Source organism: Halichoeres trimaculatus, unplaced genomic scaffold (genome assembly GCF_033239565.1).
Source record: "Halichoeres trimaculatus isolate MK-OKI-2021-1 unplaced genomic scaffold, fHalTri1.1 fHalTri1_scaffold_11, whole genome shotgun sequence".
Classification (NCBI taxonomy): domain Eukaryota; kingdom Metazoa; phylum Chordata; class Actinopteri; order Labriformes; family Labridae; genus Halichoeres; species Halichoeres trimaculatus.
In genome coordinates, this window is record NW_027437189.1 from 18,685,678 (window position 1) to 18,709,907 (window position 24,230).

The following is a 24,230-nucleotide window of genomic DNA, read 5'->3' on the forward strand; positions in this document are numbered from 1 at the left end:
GAAACTGTCCGTCTGGTGTGTCAGGTTGTCTCACTTCATCTTTGCCAAAAAGTTTTTGTTTTTAAACAAAACATTAAAAATGAAAAGGAAAAAAAATCAAATCATCACCAGCTTTCATTTCATAAAACTTCAGAAAAATATAGACAGTGGTATTGATAAGGACTTGAATCAATAAGGGCATCAGTATCAATAAAAATGAACGATTTCCATCACTAATCTAATGATACGACTTCATGTCTTTTCCAAGAGTAGGAAAAGCCATCACTGACTGTCACCTGTCATTTTATAACATTATTTATCCTTTTCTCTAATTTATTTTAGCTTAGTACTGTAATTTGGATTGTACATCATTCAATGTGCCTGGGTTTAGTTTGGTCAGCAGAACTTACAGTGACATGCATCAAATACCTGCAAAAAGTCAGGCAGCAAGTGCACAACCTAATCTTGCTCTGTCGTGAGAAGAACCACAATGCACCTGCATATGAAAGAGAGCAGCTTAACAGAGTCCGCAAACTCTTATTGGTTTGTCTCAACAGCAAACTTATCTCAAGGCAACACCATCAACAAGATTTAAGGGCATCACTCCAAACAGTGGGTTATGTATAAAATGTGGGAGTGAGAGGGGAGTGCTTCACCCTCACATAGCTACGTTCTGCACGAGCACCTCTGCACTCCCACTGATACTTGTCTGTAAACACTGAACATCACTCGTCTCACCAAGAACACAACATCCTGCATACTTTTCTGATAGCAATATTACGATTTTGTCTGCAATGTCTATGAAATACCTTCCCAGCTTCCTTGCTTGATCTTTGGCTGGTTAAAACCATTTGACATATTAGCCGTGGCTTTCCAGAACCAGTGATCCAAGCGCTCCCTCTGTTTGTCAGCTCCTAAATGGCTGCAGTGGTATGTGTGAGAAGAAATCTGACACAGGACCGGCACATACAACTAATGAATGCTGCGAGGCATGCCAATGCCTCTGCAGAGCTGTGCAGTAATTCTACGCTGCTTTACCTTTGCCTAAAATACTCTTATCAGCTTGGGTTGCACACACAACGTACCCCCCAGCTAGGATCCAAAATTAACATCCTGATGAGGAAGTAGACCAGAGGAAGTCAAACATTGCTGTGCAGTGAATGTCAACTCCTTCTTACCATTCAAACTACGCAGCGTATCAACATTTGATGCTTGATAAAACATATTTTGATGAAAACCGTTTGTACAAATGATGCTGTAAATCTCAATGAGGGCCTTCTTGAAGTGTCCCTTTGCTGTGGGGCCTGCAGAGGAAGACGTTTAAAGACGACACCAGATTTTACACCGTCACCACATCTGCTGCAGCACAATGTACACTGCAAAAAACTGAAATCTCATCAAGTGTTTTTGTCTTTTTTTAAGTAAAAATCGTCTAATTATACTCGATATGAGCCACTTTCAACTTATCAATCCAGAAAACTGTCTTGTTTCAAGTTATCAGAGTACAAAAATGAGGTTTTAATTGCTTGTAACCAGTAAAAAAAATCTGCCAATGGAACAAGAAAAAATTGCTTGAAAATTTCCTCAAGACTAGAATAATGTCTTAATACAAATGACTTTTCTCTTGTTCCCTTGGCAGATTTTTTTTTACTGGTTACGAGCAATTCAGAGCTAATTTTTGTCCTTAAATAACTTAAAACAAGACATTTTTCTGGATTGGTCATGTGAATTTGGCTCATATTGAGTCTAAAAAGGAATTTTCTACTGAAAATAAGACAAAAACACTTGATAAGATTTCAGTTTTTGCAGTGTAACGGTGAAACACAATGTACACTGTGCAGCATCAGCTTCACTGAAACGGATCAGAGGAGAGAAACAGCAAAACCCTCATCCTTTCAGTCCATCCCTTCCAGAAATGTAATATGAGCACAGAAAATGTCATTGCAGCTCTGACAGCACCTCTTTGTGAATAATTGCTGACAAAATCTCAGGAAGCCCCGCAGTGGACCCCCTCCTCCCTGGTCCCTGTCACATCACATCATTCAGAAATCACTGGGGGGCTCGTGCGTGAGGAGCACACACTTCCCTCATCTCCTATCTCAGCCTATTAAGAGCCATTCTCTGAGGCGACAGGGGGGGACCTATCTGCTCACACTTTGCAGATTTCTACACCAGAGTCCAAACCCATTTAAGGGCAGAGTCTTGCATAGATTCAGCTGCTCTAATGTCTAATTTTATTATCCTCATCATCACTTGAATACTGACAACACTTCTGTTAGGATGGACTCCAACAGCATAACTTGAAGGATCAAGTTTGCTTTGATGTGTTTAAGTTACTAAACTATGTGGTTAGTAGGGCTGAACAATTAATCGATTCTAAACCTATATTGCAATGTAAAAGAATGCAATTTTCAAATCCCAAAGGCTGCTATTGAAAAAAACTAAAAGCTTCATGTACACAGACCTGGAGGAAGTATAGTAACTTGAACTTGCAAAAGTTAACCTGAAAAAGTCAAAACGCTGTTTTTTTTCTGGCAAACAAAACCCCCTGTGAGCTACAAAGCTCCATCCAGTAGAATGATCGTGGCTGGCAGAGCCGTACCCCTCAAACACTGTGTTTTGTATGGTTTGGTTTGTTACTCTTACTGACAACTAGAGGTCAGTAAAATTTTACAGTGTTCCTTTTTCTTTTTTATATAAGAAATGCACAAATGACATGTTTAAATGCTAACAGTATCTTTTGTCGTGTTAGTCAAACTACAAAATGACCTAAAACTTGTGTTAAGTGAACAATGCAGAAGATTAAAAAAAAAAAAACCTATGCTGAACCACAATCGCAGTATTGGTCTGAAAAAATCTCAATTAGATTATTTTCCGAAATCGTTCAGCCTTAGTGGTTAGAATGTAAACCAGGAAGGAAGATGTGAGGTCATAGTGGACGCTGAATCAAAATAACAATGCCCACCATCTGCAATCAGTCACTAATGAACCTTTCCATCACATTAACAAGAGATTTAATCTTTGTTCAGAGTAGTGTGTCCACAAACTTCCCCATCCATTATACCAACCTGTTCCCTCTAAGGAGCTAAAGAATATATGTCAAATGTCATCCAGTGTGACAGTTCATATTGTATGCAAGCTCTCTCCTCTCTTTCTCACCTTCCGTATCCTCGGTTATGCATGACACAGCTAAGCATTTGCACTTGGCACCTGAATATGGGCAATGTCAGTGCTTACCGAGCGCACTCGCTCATGCCATCTGCCGCCGCGCGTAAGAGTGCTGTTAGCATCAGTTTTCAGGAAAGGCAGGCTGAAGGACAGAGGGCAACATTCATTTACATACCCGAGAGCCCCTCAGACTCATTAATGCTCGCAGCGACCAACCAAAAACATCAAATATGGACCTCAGAACTGACCTACTGGAATGCAAGAAAGGGCATCAACTTGGCAATTCAGGTAATGAATAATGTGTGTGTTTGGTTGTTTGAGTGCAAGTTAATAAGTTTTAAAGGTATGATGTCAACAAAGCCACCGCTGAAGTGTTGAGGCCAGTTTGTAGCTGCAGACTGTCTGGAAAACACTCTTCTCCTCTAAACAACCTTTGACAAGGCCACAGAGACACTTGTGAGTGTGTGAGTGTGTGTGTGGAACACACGTAAGAGAGACCACAGCGTATGTTTAACTTCATCCCACATAGGCATTAATCAAACTCACAAGGTGCTCACACCCAGTTGACGACAACATGTATATGTAAATGAATGACCTTTAAACATATGGTTACAGACTAGCATCACTCATCATTAACATGCTTTATAGGTAAGTAATTACTACCTTCAACCACATGTGCAGGTTTCAGCCTTATTAATTAAACTGACATGGGTCGTTCCATTTGAATTACACTGGTCTATGGGTGGCGACTACATCTAAGCTTAGGATTCATTAGGGACGTTACCACAGATGACGCCAGGAGAGGAGCTAAATGATGTTTGCCAAAGGCAATTGCCGTGTTTCCAATTTTTGTTGCACTTATGAGGACCGTCTTGATGACTAGCCATCTGGTGGGTAACTTTGTCAGATAAATGTCCATAAAAAGTGCCATAAACATGCAACCTGAGGAGGACTATCATTTTTCCTCACACAAGTCATTAAGTTTCTCATTGCCATAGACAGAGAGGGAGTCACAAGCCATCTCCATTGACGAAAACCGCTAATGAGATTTGGTGCCATTTCACAGCATGTGGTAATTCATTGCAGTCTTTTATGACTGCATTACCCTGCAGCATCACTTCTCTCTTTTTCTTTCTTTGTCTTTCACACACTCAGCTGGCATTCGGCACCAAAGGTCCCTGAGTGACAGCAGCCTTGCACTTATCGCTCTTCATCAAATCAACGATGGAGTGTGTGAAAGGGTACAAAGGTAATGACATGTTGTGAAATGTCAGGTTTTCAAGACACCATCAGAGCAGACAAAAGACAGCAAAGAAATGAAATTCATGGGGAAACCTGTAATCTGAGAGAGGCGTTATACACCTGAACGATTCTCCTGGGATTCTGACAGGACCACTGTGAACGAATGAAAGGAGACAGCGGTGGAAATAACTTTTTTAGCCCCTGGGCTTGTTGTAGGCAGAGAGCAAATCTTTAGTGCTCTGCTATCTGGATATATGTTGATGTTCATTACAGAGGTTTCTTTAAGTTTTCCCAAGACCATAATAAACACCAAATGTTAGTCATGGTTGCTATATTTATTTCAAGTTCATTTCAGCATACAGTGATGTTGCTCAGTTTTCAATGTGGTAAGTTCCAAAAACTACAGGTGGTTATTTGAGAGGGCTGGGGAATGGAATGGATCTTTCATACAGCTTTTGTTTGTTTAAAAATTGTAGTGTTGAACTCCGGTTTGATGTTGGTGTTTTATGAAAATATTCATGCATAATCAAAAACGTATCTTGAACTAAATGAACAGAACTTCATATTCATAATGATAAATTAAATGAAACTAAAATGAAACAACCTTTACATATGCATGACTGTAGATTCAAATAAAATGTAGTTTCTGCTGCAACATTTCAATGCATTACACAATAAAAACTAACACAAAGCTGAGCATGACACAGATTTGTTTATATTTCATTTCTTTGGTGGCTTTCAAATTTTGTTGTATGTGTAAAAACAGGATCTTGCTCATACAAGGATACCCAGGGATGTATCCTACCAACATCCAGGGCTTGACATTAACACCCGCCAACCCACCAAATGTGGGTGAATTTCAGCTGTGGCGGGTAACACCGTCCCTCCTACTAGTCACTTTGGTGGGTTGAATTATTTAATAGTAGTTTTCTGACATGGTATCTGAAATACTAAACTCACTGCAGTATGAGACTATGACACTACAACTCCCATGAGCACTGCCTGCACACAGTGCTAGCTCATTGGTCCATTCACCAAGTCTCCTGCTGATGTAACTGCTGACAGGCGATCAGACGCACTCATCTCCAGCCTTCATCTTGGACACCATGACAGCTCCTGGCGCCTGATAACGTAATTTAAAAGTTCATTTGCATCTTTTATGCTCTCTATTGAGAGAGGAGAAACCGGTCAGATATGAGGAGCAGAAGGAACAATGTTTAGACCTCCTAATATACAAACATTTCTCCAAGTTATATGTAAAAAGTTCACACTGGAAATACTGTGAACAAACCAAATCATTCTAAATAAATGAAATTTATGGTCCAGTGTGACTTATATATGTTGTTTTCCTCTTCATGATGCATTTTTTATTGATTGATACGAAAAAAATGTATGATTATATTACAAAGTGACTTATAGTCCAGAAAGTTAGTTTATTTCGGAAAAATTACTGATGTAAAGTAATATCTAAGCAGACAGTGTTTCTAGCAAGCTTTTACAATTCAGTTTCTTTTTTTTTAAATTAATCTTCAACCTTCACAACTTTCATTAATGAATTCAAAAATAAACTCCTCTTTTATTACTTTGTTTTAATGTTTTTTTTTTCACATTTAAGGAGCACAACCATTTCAGAGCTGAATACCTGATCTATGTAGTCTTCATTTGAGTGTACAAAGGGGTCATTTACATTTAAAAAAGGTTGTAAATCTATTTCAAGTTAACTTTACCATGTCATTGTTGGTTGTAATCATGTTAAACACAGTTATCCAACAACAAAATTGTGGCTAGTGAAAATGCTAAGTGGCTAGTAACTCTGGGAAACCTCTAGCCACAGTGGCTGGTTAGCAAAAAAAATAATGTCAAGCCCTGCCAACATCACTGTGTGTTTTAATGCCAGAGTATATTTGATGGTTCACCCTCATAGTGAATGGTTGAAACTTGAGTTTATAAGTAAGTGACATGCAGGTTAAGAAAACCGAATTTTAAATGCATGTAAACGGCTTAGTCAGATGGAGAACAGACTGAGCATAGCTTGGTCAACACACGTAGATAATGCGATTGCTATCTTATTCAGATGGATTCTGCAGGACTCAGCAGGTCTCCATGTGTCTTCAGTGCAAGCGAATTTCGCCCAAAAGAGGAAGTAGATGACCAAAACAAATATGGCTGCTGCACTCCAACGCAACAAACAAACAGCATTGCAAAAGAGAACAACAAGTCTCAGGAGGAAACAATCCTCCTTTTAACACAGCTCAAGAAACTGAACATTCTTTAAGTAATGGATGGGACAAAAACACTTATCTTTTACCTTTACTGTTGCTAAATAAATCAGAGGTTTAATAAAAGCACATAACAAGCAGTGAAAATAAGTGCATCAAATCAGTAAACAGTAGAAGCTGCAAAAAATAAAAAAGAGGTATTAATGGGACTCAAGGGATTCACTATACATTGATGTGTAAATGCCATTTTCTTCTATAAAGTGTTCAACTATTATCTTTGGACATTTGCAGATTTTTTGTGCCAAATATCTTCATTCTGCTTGTGTTTTACTTTTTTGTGAAACGTGGATATTGCAAGTTACAGAAGTCTGAAAATACACACACACAGTACAAATCCAAAGACTCACGCTCCTATCGACATAAATGAAGCATTTTTGTTTAAATAATGTCTGTACAGACGATTGGATGTTAACGTTTAACAGAACAACAGGAGCCCCATCGAGCACAAAGAATCTGCACTCAAGCGTAAAAATTGTAATCACAGAGCAAAGTAATTTCACTAAACGCCATGTTACCTCAGGAAGCCTGAGGTGTGAGACGAGGCAAGTCCATGATGAAGACGGGTAGTGTCAATGATTTTTGTTTAACAGCATGTAAATAAACAATTTCTTTAGCGGTGTCTTAAGTCTGATACACACAGAGGCAGAAAAAAGAAGTAATCCACTGCCCCTTTCCAATTTAAAGCTTCCAATTGGTTTCAGTAGAGTTTTGCTTTGTTCTTTCACTTGCACAGTCCCTTATTGATGGATGGGGGGCTTCAAAATACTGCATGTGAGGGGTCTGTCTGTCTGTCTGAGAGAGGTGCTTCTGGAACACTAAATAATAGTCACAGCACATTCACAGAATACAAAACTAGCCCATTTTCATTCCTTCCTCCAAGCTGGAGCCAGGTTTACCTAAAGTATGAGAAGTCATTTCATGCCTCTGTTGCTCGTCTCTTCTCCTCCAAAGAAGCAACTTCCCCTTAAGCAAATATCCTCCTGATATTCTTAATCCCTTTTAATATCTAATGCCAATGACTAAGAAGGCTTTTCGTGAAGAGAATTACAGAGCACCACTGAGCTCTTGTCTGCTCATTAATGATGAAGAGAGACAGCAAATCCTTTTCACCAAGTAATATATGCCGAACTCGTTCTTAATCTTCTGGATAACACTTTCTTAAAGAACAATTTATTTCTGTATGTCTAATTATCATGAGGATAAAATCTGCTATAACTTTAATGATTAGCCTGACACTACTCAAAACTTTTCAAAACACTTCTGATTGGAAATCAGGCCCTTTGTGCTATGAGGTCAGTAGTTTTGTGACTGCTTGACCAAGCACACTTGGCTCAAACACAGTCACACACAACAATAACAATGGATGAGTCATGGAATACAAAAGGAGTGACCTTCTCACATAACCTTTGGATGCTGAATAAATAAATATTAACATCCCTCATGAGAGGTGGAAAGAATACAACCAGCCTCTGCAAACTTCAGGCATTATTCAAATTCTCCAGTAACCCTTTCCATTAAATCAAAACTGGCCTGTTAACACACTGAGTGTGAATAACTGATGTCATATCTCTTCTGTAACAACTACATCTGACATGTACCCATGCTAGTCTTCATCATAAACCAGTTGCTTGTGTTTGATGTTGTATTGGTCAACAGCTTAAACTTTAAAAAGTTAGAAAAAGAAATGTTGAAAAAATAAATAATGCAAGACAAAAATAGATTGATAGACATTTATAATTTTTAACATATTAACCTTCAAGCTATGCCGAGACTACAAAAAAAAAGAATGTCATTTGGATAAAACAGGAGTAAAACTATTTGAGTTTATTTCATGATAAAATACTTTTCTTTTTGTAAAGGGCGTCAGATTTCATGATGAAACAGCTGACATCATCTTATCATGTGATGAACTCTGAGAATCATCTCTATGACAACAGAGTCAGTCTTCAACTGATCAACAATGTGGTGAGCAGCTGAAGCCTCAGAGGCTCTTAAGTGGACCCTGTCAAACTGCTAATGACTGTGTTTAAGATCTGTCCAAGTCTGTCAGCCTATATCTGGAACAGCCTGGTAGCTGATGTGAAGGATGATGAGAAAAATGCGTTTATGATGTTGTATGATTTATCTGAACCATCTTAACTACTGGTACATATATCCTAAACTAATTTCTTTGAAAAAAGAACAGCACAAATGCAGGCACTTTCAAACAGCTCCTCTCTGGTTGTTTGAGATCAGTGAATACGCTGTATGTAACTGTGCTTTATCTCGAGACAGTGAACTGAAGACTTTTAACCCTGTTGTTCTGTTCAATGTGCAGCAGAAAGTTAAGTTGTGAACAAAATTATTGTAAAAAAATCTTTTTTTTCTTTCAACCACAACTGAAAACTTAGAAACAAATAAAAGGCCCAATCACACAGCATTCACATCAGCAATGACATGACATGTTCTCACCTAAAGAGGACAAAATAGAAACTGCACAAATTTTGACCTCAAGCCAGTTTTTATAGCTTCCCAGCACTCCTTTGTATGATCATCCCAAAAGAACCACAACAAGCAAAAAGTAGAAATGTAAATAGAGAACCACCACATGAGGGTCCAACTCAGATGAAAGAATAAACTCAATTCAAGATGGTTTGGGACACAAAAGCTGCGTTTCCACCAAGCAGACCGGTTCGGTTTGTCTCGGTACGGCGCGCATTTTGCGGCATTTCCACTGGCTAATCCCGGGACAGATCCCTAAAAACCGAGACGAGCCAGCCTACTCTTTTTGGGACCCTTTTGTATGGGTGCCAGATTGAACTGATTCGCTCTCGGAAGGTGGAGCAACACACTGCAGACTGTTGATTGGTCAAAAGAATCATCACTTACCGTGCGACAGCGGCTGCATTTCTCCTGGCGGCACACAGACTTCTCTGAGACAAAGCTTGATTGCACTTTGTATCAAAGAGCTACATGCCAATTACAGAGAAGACGAAATGCTGCATGTCTTCCATCTGTGCTCTTTGTTTACTGTGTCGCGTTTTTCTTCTTTATTGCATTTATTAGCGGGGTAAACTGCTATGGCGTCACGCTATTGTTTAACAGCTGCGGCTTTCGGCATCAGGCTTATACGCCACCTACCATTAGAGGGCACAGTTTGCTGTGGAAACGCAAACGGGATCAGGCTTAACTGTACCAAACCGTCCCAAACCGTACTGAACCGACCCGGACTGCTTGGTGGAAACGCGGCTAAATAATTAGAGCCCTTCATGTAGGACTGGACAATAAAACCAAATGGATAAAAATCAGCAAATCTTGAGCATTTTACTTGTTAATTTAGTAGCGATCCAGCAGACATGCTGGAAATTGGATGACCTCTGTTTAACAGAAAAAGTGACGGTAATGGTGAACATTTATCGCTCTCACAACATGAAAAAGTAAAAATAGTAAAGAAAAAAATGGTAACATGATGAGTTTTATATGGCAGTTAAAGCTGCGTTTCCACCAAGCAGTCTGTTTCAGTTCACACTTGTTCACATTTCTGCTATCAAAAGTTGGAAAAAGTACCAAATAATCAATTGGTCTCATCCCATTTCTTGGCATCCTTTTTGATCAAGCATACCCATCCAATCCTAAAGGCTGGAGCAATCACTGAGTTGGAGAGAAGAGGAGGAAGAGAGATGCTACCGAAGTATATCTCTCCTAACATGATGTGATTTAAGCTTCAAAATGACGTACCTGAGCAAATCAAAACTTCATTGTAAGAGTATTTTTAGTTGTTACAAAGGTTTTGGGGTTTGGTCTTGATGAGAAATATCTATTGCTAAAAATCAAGTTTTCAGCCCTGACACCAGCTGAGCAAAGAGAGGGGCACAAAGATCCATACAAAGGGAAGCAGAGATCACACAGGATAACAAAACAACCTGCATACTGTGAATTATTTAATATTAAACATAATTTTTATCACACAAAAGTTCATCTTAGGTTTCAGAGAGCTATGAGCTCTACTTCTCTTACCAAATAACTTCCCTGGACAAAGACTCAAATAAGAGTATTGCGTTTAAACAAGGACTATCCCTTCATAGAGATGGCGGTTGTGCTCAGAAAGCATCCTGGAAGTGCTTTATACAAGTCTTCCAAAAATTTTGGCATACAAACAGTTGGTACAGACCAAGTGCAGACCTAGGAAGATATTTTTTCTGTGTATTCTGGCTGAGATCTGTGCACAGCTTGTGGAAAAAAATGACCTTCTCTATTCTTTAAACTTTCAACACGAGACACACGTAAGACTAGCAGCTCGTGCTGGCAGAATGAACAGTTGAATCTATTAACACCCATGTCCAGATGAAATTCAAGCAGTTCTGGAGCAGCCAACATGTTTCCTGTGTGAAACGCCAAAGGACACGGTTTGATTTGGAAACACAAACAAGAACAGGTTTTACTGAACCAAACTGTTCTGACCCAGAACACAAAGAGGAAACACTCCTGTGATGGCAGCCAACCTCACCTGACATCACTGCAGTGTTGGAGAAAACTGTGAACATACAACAAAAACTCACTGAGTTTTATCTTATTGTGTTTTAATAACAAAGCCTGTTTGTTTTTGAGAGGAGAGGGCCTCTGTGGATAACTTGGCTCTTGATAGGAACTCATAAATTATCATTAGTTAACCTTAAGAGCCCTTAGAAACAACTGCAGCTGACATTAGCAGCAGCTCATGTCTCCCCAAAAGCTTTAAACACAAATGGATTTCTTATACCAGCTCTTTTATGTAAGGTTGTTAATTAACTTTACTGGAAACAATGAAAACTACAAAAAAGAGCCCTGAAAAATGTGTGAGAGATAACTCAAGGGTTTGTTTAAAAACCGCATTGTGAAGTTTGAATTAAAAACTGTCTGGTTGCCTCAGGCCACAGACAGCGTCAGAATCTCTTCAAGCTTGCAGCATTATTAAGTAACATATTATAATAAACTACATTGATGAATTCAAGGAAAAATATTTGGAAGTATTTTCTTAGCAGCTCCCAGCCCTTCTTTTGTGTGTTCGTGTTTTTAAAACAATCGTCAGCACACGCTTCTTTACACACACAAATTACACGACGCAGTCCCGTTTACTAAAACACAAGCTCTTGTTGAGATAAATGAAACATGCAAATCTGAATCCCTCAGGCAGAAGAAATGCAATTAAGGTAAGCTAGCCTGCTTGTGAGGTTAGTGCTGCTGGTAGTGAAGTGCCAGGTAGCCCCCCCCCTAAAGACAGCCACCCTGAGGACTCTCACTTTGCCGGCTGTGCAACGAACCAGCGACCCCCAGCAAACACCTCCCATTCTGACACAGCCACTGGTGATAAATTACCTAATCCCCCTATCCCCAGCTGTTTCTATTGTACACCCTCGGCTTGTAAAAAACAGTTAGGCAGAGGAGGGGGTGAGAAAGGCTGAGGTGGGTGTGCAATAAAAAAGGAACACTTACTGACAGAGGCACATTGATGGTAAAGATATACAGCCTAAACAAAGACCGGTACCGTCACGCATACTAATCCATAGTATGAGACAGGAACATGCATGTTCCATTTATGGTTCTTAAAAAAGGGGCATCCAAAACCACTAAGGACACTAATTAAAGACAACTACCTCTGGCAAAATCCATCTCATGAGACGTCTACAGACAGGTGCCAGTTTGTGAGGGAGTTTAATTTCAGACACAATGTGAACACTTGAAGAATGGACCAGACATGAAGTCGTTCCTGCCATCTCTGTTATGTTAATGTGGTATTTATGTGGGTTTGATGAGTCCTCTCTGCAGATGAATGAGATTCCATCACTGAACACGTAAGGCATAATTTCAGCTGAGCCGAGCAGCAGCTACGAGGCACAATGACATCAGTGCTCAAACCCTCCCAGAGGAATGCTTGTCGTCACTCACACTGGCACACGCACTGCTATGGAAACAGCAGGAGTGTTAGCGTGTATCAGGGTTAAAAGGATACCGCAAGGCACACACACACACATATACACATCCTCACACACAGCCAGAAAGATATAGCTGAAAACAAAGCGACAGGGACAGGCCATTGAAAACAATGCTGACACATGACTGAGCTGTCCCTGACCAGCTGTGTAAGGCAGCCTGCGGTTACATTTTCCTCTTAGAAAAAAGCCCTGCAGGGGTCAACTGAGGTCCAAATGACTCGCTGTCATCACTCAGGAAAAGTTAGCCAACAGCTCTTCCTCCTGAATGTGAGAGAGGAAATATGTAAGACCTTTCACTGAGCATGATCTCTGAAGTATCAGAGAGATCTGTCAAGCCAAGATGTAACGTATCCTATCTGATGGCTCACATGGACCAGCTGACTGCTATGGAAACAGCGAGTGTGCAAGTATGCGTGTGCCAGAAGTTGAAAGGACATGACAACCACGGGCACACATTCCCACACACTCCCACTTTTGCTTATGCATGGATGCAAAAACACACATCTGTTATCCATCTATGTGTCAAACTGAGGGTGAAAAAAGTTGGAGAAGAACAAACAGAGTAGAGCACACACACACACACACACACACACACACACAACCACACACACTCACACAGGGGAGAGCATTCTACAGACTGGGCAGCCATTCAAACAGCTCTCAGTAACAGTAACCCACAGCAACCCTAAAACCTGCCCCCTTTCCCTTCCTCCTCAAGAGACACGGATCCATTGCCCAGTTTAGGGAGAACGGAATGAGCGAGCAGAGTGCCCGAGACTGAAAGGAGGTTGTAACTTTACCCACTCTGCCCTCACTGAAGTGCAGCTCTACCCCTTCCTAAAGGTTCAGGAGGTTAATTATTCAGCATGACAAGGGGAAGGGTTTGTGGGGGACTGAGAGTGGACACAAGCCAGCAGAAACCCCTCATCTCTTTTGTTCAGCTCATTCACTGACTTAAAAAAATGCTCACACAAGCTCACAACTCTGTTACACCCAAACACACGTGAAACACAACAACACACTGGGGAACACTTTACAAGACAAGACAAAGCTGCAGAGTGAACTCATCTCTCCACACATGCTCACCGCTTCTCAGCACACAGCAAGTGAGCAGCTCTCTTACCGTTGTGGTTGTGTTGCAGGGTCTCCACCATGCCGGCAGAGTCGCTTGCCCCCAGCTCGGCCAGTCTGCGGCTGGTGGCGCTCAGCTCTGACCGCAGGTTGGTCACCTCCTGGCTGGCGGACTGGATGGCCCCATCGATGCGCTGAGCCAACTGCTTGTTGTCATCCATCATTTTCAGGATTTTTGCCTGAGGAGGAGAAGGGAATCCAGACAAGGTGTCATGCTGATAAGTTGACCATTTCCTGTGGAGGAAGGTGTCCCCAAATAAATCCCTCCTCTTCCACTTCTCTGTCTGTTCGTGCTCCCTTTTTAAGACACAGCCAAGTTAAATCCTCAAAGCAGTCTGTCCTCTCCTTTTAACAGAGGCATCCGGCTCAGGGGGGAAACGTATCTGCTGGAAGGAGTGTAGCTTAGGAAGTGTGTATGTGGTGAGTGTGTCAGTGTACGATCATGCCGGTGTGTGCATTCGTGTGTAAGAGTTCCATAACGGCATGAGAGTGTGCATGTGCTTGTGTGTGTATGTGTGTGTGAGAGAGCCAGCACAGCCTCTGTGAAATGTGCTCCCTGCAGCTGACTGTTGAAAGGACACAGAGCATTGAGAGATGACAAGCACCTTTTTAAATGGACTGAACCACTGAGAGGGAACGTCAGGGGGGGGAGGAGTGAGCTGAACCATCTGAGTGCCTGGAAGTCAGAGGTCCACAGCACAGCTGTCTGTTGAGTATGCTGCCATAAGAATCAGGGATTTTGAGTGGGACTGAACTGACATGCAGAGATGTGACACAGACAGTGAAAATGCACATCAGTGAAACACTGCAGCTCCGCCTACAGCTCCCCTATGTTCACTTCATGCACCTCTCTCTGTGGACTTGTGGGGAAGGGAAGGAAATCATTAGTTTGACAAAAAAGCAGTTGTGGGGTAAAACAATAATAGTTATGCAAGCAGAGCTATCATCGCAGGATCCAAGTGAGGTTTTCCTCCAGGAGAACAATGGCTTCTTAAAACACTGCCTGTAATGTTGATTTTTTTAAATGGCTTTTTTTCTGGATTAGTCTGAGGAAGGTTGAGAAGACCATGCATTTAATTATGCATAAAATTTAACGGCAATACATTTTTTTTTTTTTAAGTTCACTTAAAAAAAAGGCATCCATTATATCAAATGTGTCATTACTTTTGCCAAGGAGGTTATGTTTTTGGGAGTTTGTCTGTCTGTTTGTCTGTGAACAACATAACTCAAAAAGTAACAAACAGATCTTGATGAAATTTTCAGGAAATGTTGAAAATGTGATAAGGAAGAAGTGATTGAATTTTGGAGGTGATCTGGATCACTGTCTGGATCCAGGATTTTTTTAAAGGATTCATTATCATTGTGAGATAGGGTCCTTTTTGCCATATGTGTATATAATGCCTCGATAAATGGTCAGATTGCTTTGCAAAACAATACAAGAGAAGGTCACCATAATTTCTGACAGATGAAAAAGTACGATCCAGATTAGTGCTGCACGATTTGGGGGAAAAGGTGCGATTTGCGATTAGGTGGACAATATTGCGATTGCGATTGTGCTTGCGATTTAATAAAAAAAGTTGTGTCATGATGAGTCTACAGACTTGCTTGGTTATCATGGAGAAAAATCTGAATTGCATGTGCTGACATTGCGACTACGATTGCGATATCCTCTTTTGCGATTACGTTATTGCATGTGCTGACATTGCGATTGTGATTGCGATTATCGTGCAGCCCTAATCCAGATCATGCCAATATTCTGGATATTAAGAGCCAGAATATGAAATATGTACCGGGTCATCATAATTTTCAACACTGCCAGATAACAAATGATCGTACCTGCAACTAACACCAAATTGAGCAGACAGTCTGTTGAAAGGGGGTATAACATTAAAGTCCGATTCAAGTGCTCTGTGACAATCACAACATGCTTGGTGGAGGTCTACGCTCTCTGAGTGCTTTTCTAGTTGCTATTGTGGAGATTCTATAACCTTTGGTAAAATATGAAAAAAAAGTAAATACAAACACTCTGAGAAATAGAGACATTTGTGACCCAGCAAGGATGAATCATTTTAAAAATGTCACAAAATAAGCATGGTTGTGAAGCTCAAACCAAAATTGTGAATAACTATTCCTTAAAAATTTGCCTGTTTTTAATTAAAATTATTTTTAAAAAAAAGTTGCCAACAAATACTTCCAAAACAAACTTGCCAAGTCACACTAAGATAATGTAACACTTTTTTAAAACTATGCCACATGCCAAAAGGTATAAGCACTCTTTGTGAACAACCATGAAACTAAAAACTATTTACTCTATCTCTGTCTAATCCTTCTTAAGTCCTGCTCTACTTTCCTCCCTTTCTTTCTGTCTGTACAATAGAGGAGTAACAGGCTAAAAATAGCCCACACGCTTTGAAAACACTCACCGCCACCTATGCACATATATGGCTGATCACTCACAAAGAATGAAATATTAATGCTTCTCAATTTCCTACACAGCCCCACAGAGAGATACTTTTTAAAGTGTCTGCATGCAGGGTGTGTAATTCTGTTGTTTTTATTGAAGTGTAAGGATCACTGTCCAATAAGATAACTTTAAAATGTCAAATATAGCCTGGAAATCAGAGGGATGGATACAAGAGGCTTATGGGATAAGAATGGATTTTCTGATGAATCCAGAGTAACTCAGGACAGACCTAGACTGCAGAGCTAACAGATAATACTTTATATGGTACATCTGTATATGTGTACAATGTAAAAAGAAGAGGAAACACTACTAAGATATTTCCTTAAATATTCTTTGTTAAAACTGAAGCTTGAAACAATTTCTCTTGACTTTTAATTATATCGGTTGTTTCTCATGACATGTTTTCCGTCAACCCATTAATCAGAGTATTTTATTATTCAGAGGACGTTGAGGTTTGGTTACATTTTCCTTTTCAGTTTCATAATATTATTTATATCTAAGTTCCTATAAGATCACCAGCATAAGCCACACATGATCCAATCACAGCCACAAAGCTGAAACTACATAATAAATGAGTGAAAAATTGCCCTGTGATAACATAGGATGTCCTTTTTTTTTTTTTTTTTTTAATTTTTTTTTGGGGGGGGGGGTTAAACTTTTTTTCTAGCCGGATACTGATACTGATCCCAATCTGATGGCGATTTATATATTAAAAGCAGTAGTAGTTAATGAGTCTGATAACCAATGTTTAGAAACAGAAAACAAATTATTTAATTACAGTTGAAATAAAAAGTGTGAATTAACTGTCATTCAGTTTTTGACACTTTTTGTTATTTAGTTCAGTCACCGAAAAACAGCCAAAAATATGTTTTCAATCAGTAGGATGGGACTATAACCCATCCTACCAGCTAAGCTCAAGATTGTTTATTTTTCCCAACTTTATTTATCCAGAAAATATGCTATGAAGATTAAATTTTATGTTCCAAGTGTGTCAGATTGGCAGCAGCACAGTTTAGTAACTTTCTGAAAGGCAAGAGAAGCAACACATACAAGGATACATACGAGGCCTTTCCGAGGATTCCCAGATGGCAGTGCACATTGGTGCAGCAAATTTTAACTCTACAGTTCAGTGTTATACAGAAATACATTGACTGATAGTCACACTAATTTAGTCGTATCCAGATATAATATAAATAAAAAGACTCTGATTCTGATTACAAGGCGTCTTGAAAAAATTCGGAACCATGACAGAGCGAAATAAAGCAACAAAAGTTTCTCCAAAACAACCAAAGTCCCTTGTAAGAACACACAGTATGTCTGCTGGACACAAAATTCTGAATTAGCTCTAGTGTCTCTCACTTACCCTGCTTGAACTGTTATAACTGATTGCAATGGGTAATGTAAAGAAAAAAATTAAGTTGTGTCTGAAGCTTATTGTGTTGACCCAACTTTACCCAAAATTAATTTTAATGTACTTCTAATGCCGCGGCCACACCAAACGCGAACACGCAAATTTACTCGCGCGAATGGCCTGTCACGCACCGCGTGAACGCCCGAGTCTCGCCGCTGGACTTTTTTGACAAGCTGAGGCGCGAACACGCGAATGCGCGGTACTGCGCATGCGGAGTAGAGAGCTCGTTCATTTAAAGACCGAAAGTCCAAAAAAGCAGCTGAAAAACAATGAGCTGTGGTTACCAAAGCATGACAGGAGAGTGTGTGAAAGCTTTGGAGATCACAATCAATGCCTCTGCCTCTCCCTGGTAATCCACCAGCCCTGCTTGGCTGTTCCCTGCGATCTCATCCTCGATCCCCCGAACCTCCGACCCCCCGTACCCCCCGTACCCCCGACCACCCGAACCCCCGACCCATGTTCCCGGAGGTCTCCCTGGGGATAATGAAGGGGTGGAGGAAAGAGAGGAGCACAGAGAACTTCCATCTTTTCCCTGGCTCTGCCCCTGCCCCGCACTTTCCTCCTCTTTATCAGGCTCAAAACTCCGCTGAGGAAAACGCAGTCGGACTCAGTGATAGCCCGTGCAGGCAAATCCAGCTGGGAACGAATGTTTTCAGAACTTACATTCAAAACCTGTCTCCTCAGAGACTTTCAACCAAGCCTGCTCCTGTTTTTCCAGTCTCTGTAGATTACACACGTCGTATCGTATAACTCTGGATGATGACACACCGCACAGATTGTTTTCTCCTCCATCCTCCGGCGGAGTTGGAGCCGGAGCAGGCGGCAGTTGCCCCCCAACGTTGTCATAACAATGACGTCGTGGGGGAATTTTTTGAACTCGAGCGAATTCGCGTCTACCGCCCAAACGCGTGAACGCTCCAAACTCGCCGCGCCAAACGCGCGAATCGCGCCGCCCGAGGCGAATCGGCGGCTAAACGCGTCTTTGCATTGACTTTGTATGTAATCGCGCCGCAAATTCGCATTTGGTGTGGCCACACCATTAGACACACAATTAAGTTCAAAAATCAACAAAAGAAATGTTACACTCCATGAATCACAGTGTCAAAAAACAACAACTGGCTTTTAGAGACTGAAGAATTTCTTACAAGTCTGACTCAGTGCTGTAGAGCCTGATGCCTTTGCAAGTGTGAAATACTTGTACAATTCCTCTAACTCTACTTTAAACATGTTCCAAAGCCTGCTTAAAGGCCCCATTTGCACAACAACGTTTCATCTGAAAACGCTAAAATGCAGTGAAAAAATCTGTGTTTTATAAAGAAACAGTGAGGGACTGAAAACGCTGTAGTAAGCACACCAGGCCTGTAGGTGGCGCTTTAACTGTTTTGTCCAGAAGTCACTTTTGGGAGATCACCACCGAAGTAGAGTTGAGCCGATCATCTGGTGTATTGGGGAATACTAAGTGCAGAAGTGGAGCAACAGATGCACATTTTGTTGAAAGACACTCGGCAGATTCAGCAGCATAAGCACAACATGGTAGTCCATGATGATCGTAACAACGGTACTGTTGTACTGTTGTACAATTGTATGGACTTGCGCAAAGTGGAGTGTGACATCTGCGTTTCCACTAAAAACGCCGGCTTATTGTTTCCACAGCAACGTTGTCGGCAACTTTTCAGAAAAATTCCACTCTTGAGGCTGTTTTCAAAAGTTTGCGATTTAGGTCAGCTAAAACACTGTTTCCGTGTAAATGCAAGGCGTTTAAGTTGGAGCTGATGAATGTTGGCGTTAATCATATGACTATTTTTACAAAGAAGGAAAGAGAGGAGATGTTGGAGGAGATGGAATGTACAACCAATGTATGGTTGATGTTGGCAGCTCATCAAAGAGCTTGTAGTCTGCTTTTTTTCGACGTGCAGTTACATTAACATACTAACGCTGCCAAAGACATGTTGATGTTTTTTCACTGAGTGCTGGAAGAATATGTTCTATAGGAATGTGATCAAACACTGCTCAGTAACTGATCTTACAGGCCTAAAAAAAAGTTTTGACTTTAATTGTGGGTTATAAGAAACACTATAGATAATTATTACTTTGTCTTGTTGTCTGAGCTGCAGAGCTGTGTCCAAGTTCCCAGCCAACACCCCCACCTCGTCCTGATGTCTCAGCTATAATCTGACATGAGGCTGTCAAAGCATGCCCACTTACTCAGCAGTACAGCTGTGTTGTTATTGTTTGTCATAGATGTCTGGACTTAGACCTCGACCCATGTGGTGCACGTGGTAAGTACTGAGCAGCCACCACGCTGCAGCAGCCATGGCGGCAAGGAACTGCTGTGCGCTCTCAGAAAATTAACATAGCCTCAGGCGTGTGAGTGTGTGTGGGATAAATATTTAGGTCTGCAGAGTTGGTTCAAATAGAAACTCACTGACTTCCTGCTACAGTATGCAGCAACACATACACACACATTCCACGTGTTCATCCATCTGCCCAGACACAAGTCACCCCTCCTGCTCAGTAAATGAACATCGTGTTGTTATTTATAGACGACCCTGCTGCTGCATATGATACATTAGTCACAGGGGAGGGCAGACAGACACACACACCTACTGTACACTCATTCACACACACAAGGGGGAGTGAGAATCCCCAACCATTTGATGATTGTTAATTAAACACGCCTCTTCTTGGTTGCAATAAAAGTCGATGAAACACTTGCCCTTAATAAGGAACTTGTTTTGTTTATGAGTGGATAATTCTCCACAAAGTAACATACAGTGCATCCTGAAAGCACTGCTTCACTTTTTCCACATTCTGTTTTGCTACAGCCCTATTCCAAAATGAGCAAAGGGGTGAGAAGGGCCTAGATCAAGGAGGTGACCAAGAGCCTAATGGGTGCTCTGACAGAGCTTCAATGTTCTTCTGTGGAGAGAGGAGAATCTTTATGAAGGGCAACCATCTCACTGATCAAGCCTTCATGGTAGAGTGGCCAGACAGAAGATGGAAGCTAATACTCAGATGACAGCCCACTAGGAGTTTTACAATAGGCACTTAAAGGAGTCTCAGATCTTGAAAAACAAAATTCTCCAGTCTGATGAAACCTAAGTTGAACTCTTTGGCCTAAAACCCAGGCATCCTGATTGGAGGAAACCAGGTACCGCTCATCACCTGGCCAACACCATCCCCTACTAGCCTAGTGGTGGCAGCAACATGTGGTTGGGATGTTTTCAGAGGCAGGAACTGGGAGATCTGCTCAAAAGCGCTTTGGACCTAACCCAACAACTCTAACCACACAACAAGGTGACAAAAGAGTTTCTGAATGTCCTTGAACGTCCCAGCCAGAGCCTGGACTTGAATTCAATCGAACATCTCTGTAAAGACCTGAAAACAGCTGTGCACGCATGCTCCTCATTAAGCCTCATGGAGCTTGGGAGGATGTGCCAATAAGAACAGGAAAATCTCCAGAAATTCAAGTGCGCCATGCTTGTAACATCATACCCAAGAAGACTGGGAGCTGTGATTGCTGCCAAAGGTGCTTCAACATGGTATTGATAAAAGAGTGTGAAAACTTATGCACATGTGATATTGGAGTGTTACATTTTTAATAAATTTGCAAAAATTTCTAAAAAACGTTTTTCATGCAGGGTGTTATGTGTAGAATTTGAGTTGATAAAAAGATTTTAATCCATTTTGAAACAAGGCTGTAACAAAGAAAACGTTGAGAAAGTGAAGTCGCGTAAACACTTTCTGGGTGCAATGTAGTTTTCATTTCACAACCTAGAATTTTTTGCATGAGCAGGGGTGTTTTAATACTCTTTTTCTTAACATGTTGGCCTTATTAGGCCCCTGACTTATACTGCAGTGGCACAAGGTATGCATGCATTTACACAAGAATAATTAATTTAGCCGTTCTGTCTCTCCCTATACACCATGTCTAATGATACATCTCAAAGAACTTTTTTTTCCATTTTATATTTTTGTTTGAATTTATTCCCATTCACATAGATAACCCTACAGGCACAAGTAATAAAAACTTCACTTGGTCCAAACTGTGGTCTGAGTATTTTTATTTCGAGTGTCTTTGTGGATAAACTGTGAGACAGGCCTGAAAGATGTAGGAAAGACACGCTATGAGCTAAAAAAGTAAATACATGATTTCAGAATTCTTCTGCTTCAGCTCAGAACCAAATCCTTAACTTAATCCTTAACCAAAACAAGATAAAAGCAGCATCAGCCAAACTTTTACTGCTGCTGCTCCCAGTTGGTTTGGTTATAATTTAAGTGTTTAAACTTGTTGTTTAAATTCAAAGACTACATTTTCTGGCTCTTTCACTAGTCCAAAATCTGGAGCATTAGTAGTAAACTTGATTCACGGTTGTACATCACCATAAATAACCTGTCTTAGTGGAGTGAATAAAGACCCACAGGCTGACTGAGCATCCGTAACAGTGGGTGTGCTATGAGCTGGATTAGCATAAGAATAGAGACAGCAGGGAGTGGGATCATTCTTTACTGCACTGCTGCTCAGAATCCATCCACAGAGTCGCCCTTTTTGCAGCCAAGTCACCAGATTCAAGTAAAGTCATGGAAGACGAGTTGCAGCACTGAGGTCTGCATACAGTAGATTTTAAGCCTCACTAATTACATTTCTTTACTTAGTGGGGCAGAACTTTGTTGCTGAGCAATAACAGACAAGACTCACAAGAACTTTCTGCATTGAGATGGTATTTGTTGCCTGGTAACAATAAAGACACAGATCAGCTGTGGAGTTATAAAACATCAACATATGGCTATGCATCTTTAAATGAGAAAATGATGTTGCTATCCTGTCTCATATGCTTATACCAGTGTTTTGGAAAAAATAAAAACTGACTCTTAAAACAGAACTTTGATCTCCCCACAATTTTTTTGTTACAAAATAAATAAATAATTTAAAAAAAAACTCGCCTTGCTTTACACCAAAAACCATTTGGAAAAAGAGGGTAAAAATGAAATGTGATTCCAAGTTTTACGTCAGACATTTTAGGTTCGACATAGGACGCGGTCACACTGGCCAATTGTGCCGTGCCTAAGCACGCTTCAGCCTTAAAGCACGTTTGGAATGGCCAGTGTGACCTCAACTGTACCGTGCTCAAGCACGATTCCCTTCCGTGCTTCAGCACGCTTCGAAGAGGTGGACTTCGGCACGGTTTACTTCATGCACGAGCACAAGCACGCGGACAGCGCATGCGATCCAATACGTATAATCACCGCGAGCGCATCTCTCGACAGTCATTTTAAACAAAGCGGGGTGTTAGAGGGCTGTGTCGGGCGAAAACGACTTAATATAAGTCCAAAAGTCTCTAAAGTTGTAGCAGTGCTCTCTGTGTCTCATTGTGCTGACTCTGATGAGATCGTGCTTCATGTAAACAAATGCTTCACGATGACGTAGGCGGGCTGTGCGCGTCTGTGATACCCGCTAAAGTCTGGTTCATATTGGGGCAGTGTGACCGCCGGCCGTACTCTACAGCTGGGGGACAGCGCTGCAGGGGGGCAATCGTGCTTAGGCACGGTACGTTTTGGATGGCCAGTGTGTCCATAGACAAGTCCACATTTGATAGTGGCCACTTTATTCCCATAGTGACTTAAAGAAATATTTCAAAGACAGATATCTAGAACCTTGCATGCAGAAGAAATACAGAAAAAGGAAGAAGTATTAAAGGTCCCATATTGTGCAAAAATCACTTTATTAAGTCTTTAAGTGAAATTTGTGGGCCTTTGGCTTTCCTCCCAGCCCACAAAATGTAATATTTAATGACAAAACCTGTACTTAGTAGTGCTTGTGAATGTAAAATCCTGACCCAAAACAAGCTGTTTGGATTTTGAGGATTTGCTGATGTCAGCAATTCCCTTTTTTGACCAATCAGGAGCAAGTCTGACCTAATTGGTCCACCAGAGCAGATATCCCCGAACCCCCTCCCCACCGCTGGAGAGAGGAGTGTGGCTGTTTTTGGTTGTACACAGCCACATAGTTCCATGCATAAGTTTCCCATCTAGGAAGAAGACAAGACTAAGTGGCTAGAGTTCATTGATCAAGGAAATGTGCCAGCTACACTCAGTAAAACTGTGCATGTGTGTGCTAGTCACTTCACGAGCGACTGATTTTCCTACTTTGGACAGTACAACAGAGGGCTAGCGAATAGACTGGTCCTGAATCCAGGCACATTACCAACCATCTGCCAACAAACCTCGGACCCTGGAAATGTGAGTATTTTAAATGCTGTGTGCTGTGGAGCAGATGTAAGAGCTTTTCCTCAGTGTCCCCCCTGTCTCTGTGTTAGCTTCAGGATGCTAACTTTAGCTGCAGTTAGCCTGTTGTTTTAGCCTGTCATGTTACGGTAAACGAGCTTCGCTGTTTTCTAAGCATTGTGCACTCGGAGCTTGTGGCGCCACTCTCAGTGACGTTGAAGAGCGGGGCGGTATCAGCGGTGGCTCATTTACATATGAAGGTCATGCCCACTAAATCAGACCGTTCTGAACAGAGGGGCTATGAGAGCCTGGAAACAGCCTGTGCTTGATTTATTGGCTTTTTGGACCAAAACATGTTACTACCATTTCACGAAGACATC

At 41.1% G+C, this 24,230-nt stretch overlaps 1 protein-coding gene across 4 annotated transcripts in view; it reads right to left on the reverse strand.

Annotated features, from left to right (window-relative positions):
* Nucleotides 1-24,230, reverse strand: part of kazna (kazrin, periplakin interacting protein a) — a 243,954-nt gene that overhangs the window by 145,207 nt on the left and 74,517 nt on the right. For all 4 annotated transcript variants that reach the window (XM_074681989.1, XM_074681990.1, XM_074681988.1 and 1 more), the window contains exon 3: nucleotides 13,743-13,929. In XM_074681989.1, coding sequence (XP_074538090.1) covers nucleotides 13,743-13,929 — 187 coding nt within the window. The remainder of the gene's footprint in view (nucleotides 1-13,742; nucleotides 13,930-24,230) is intronic.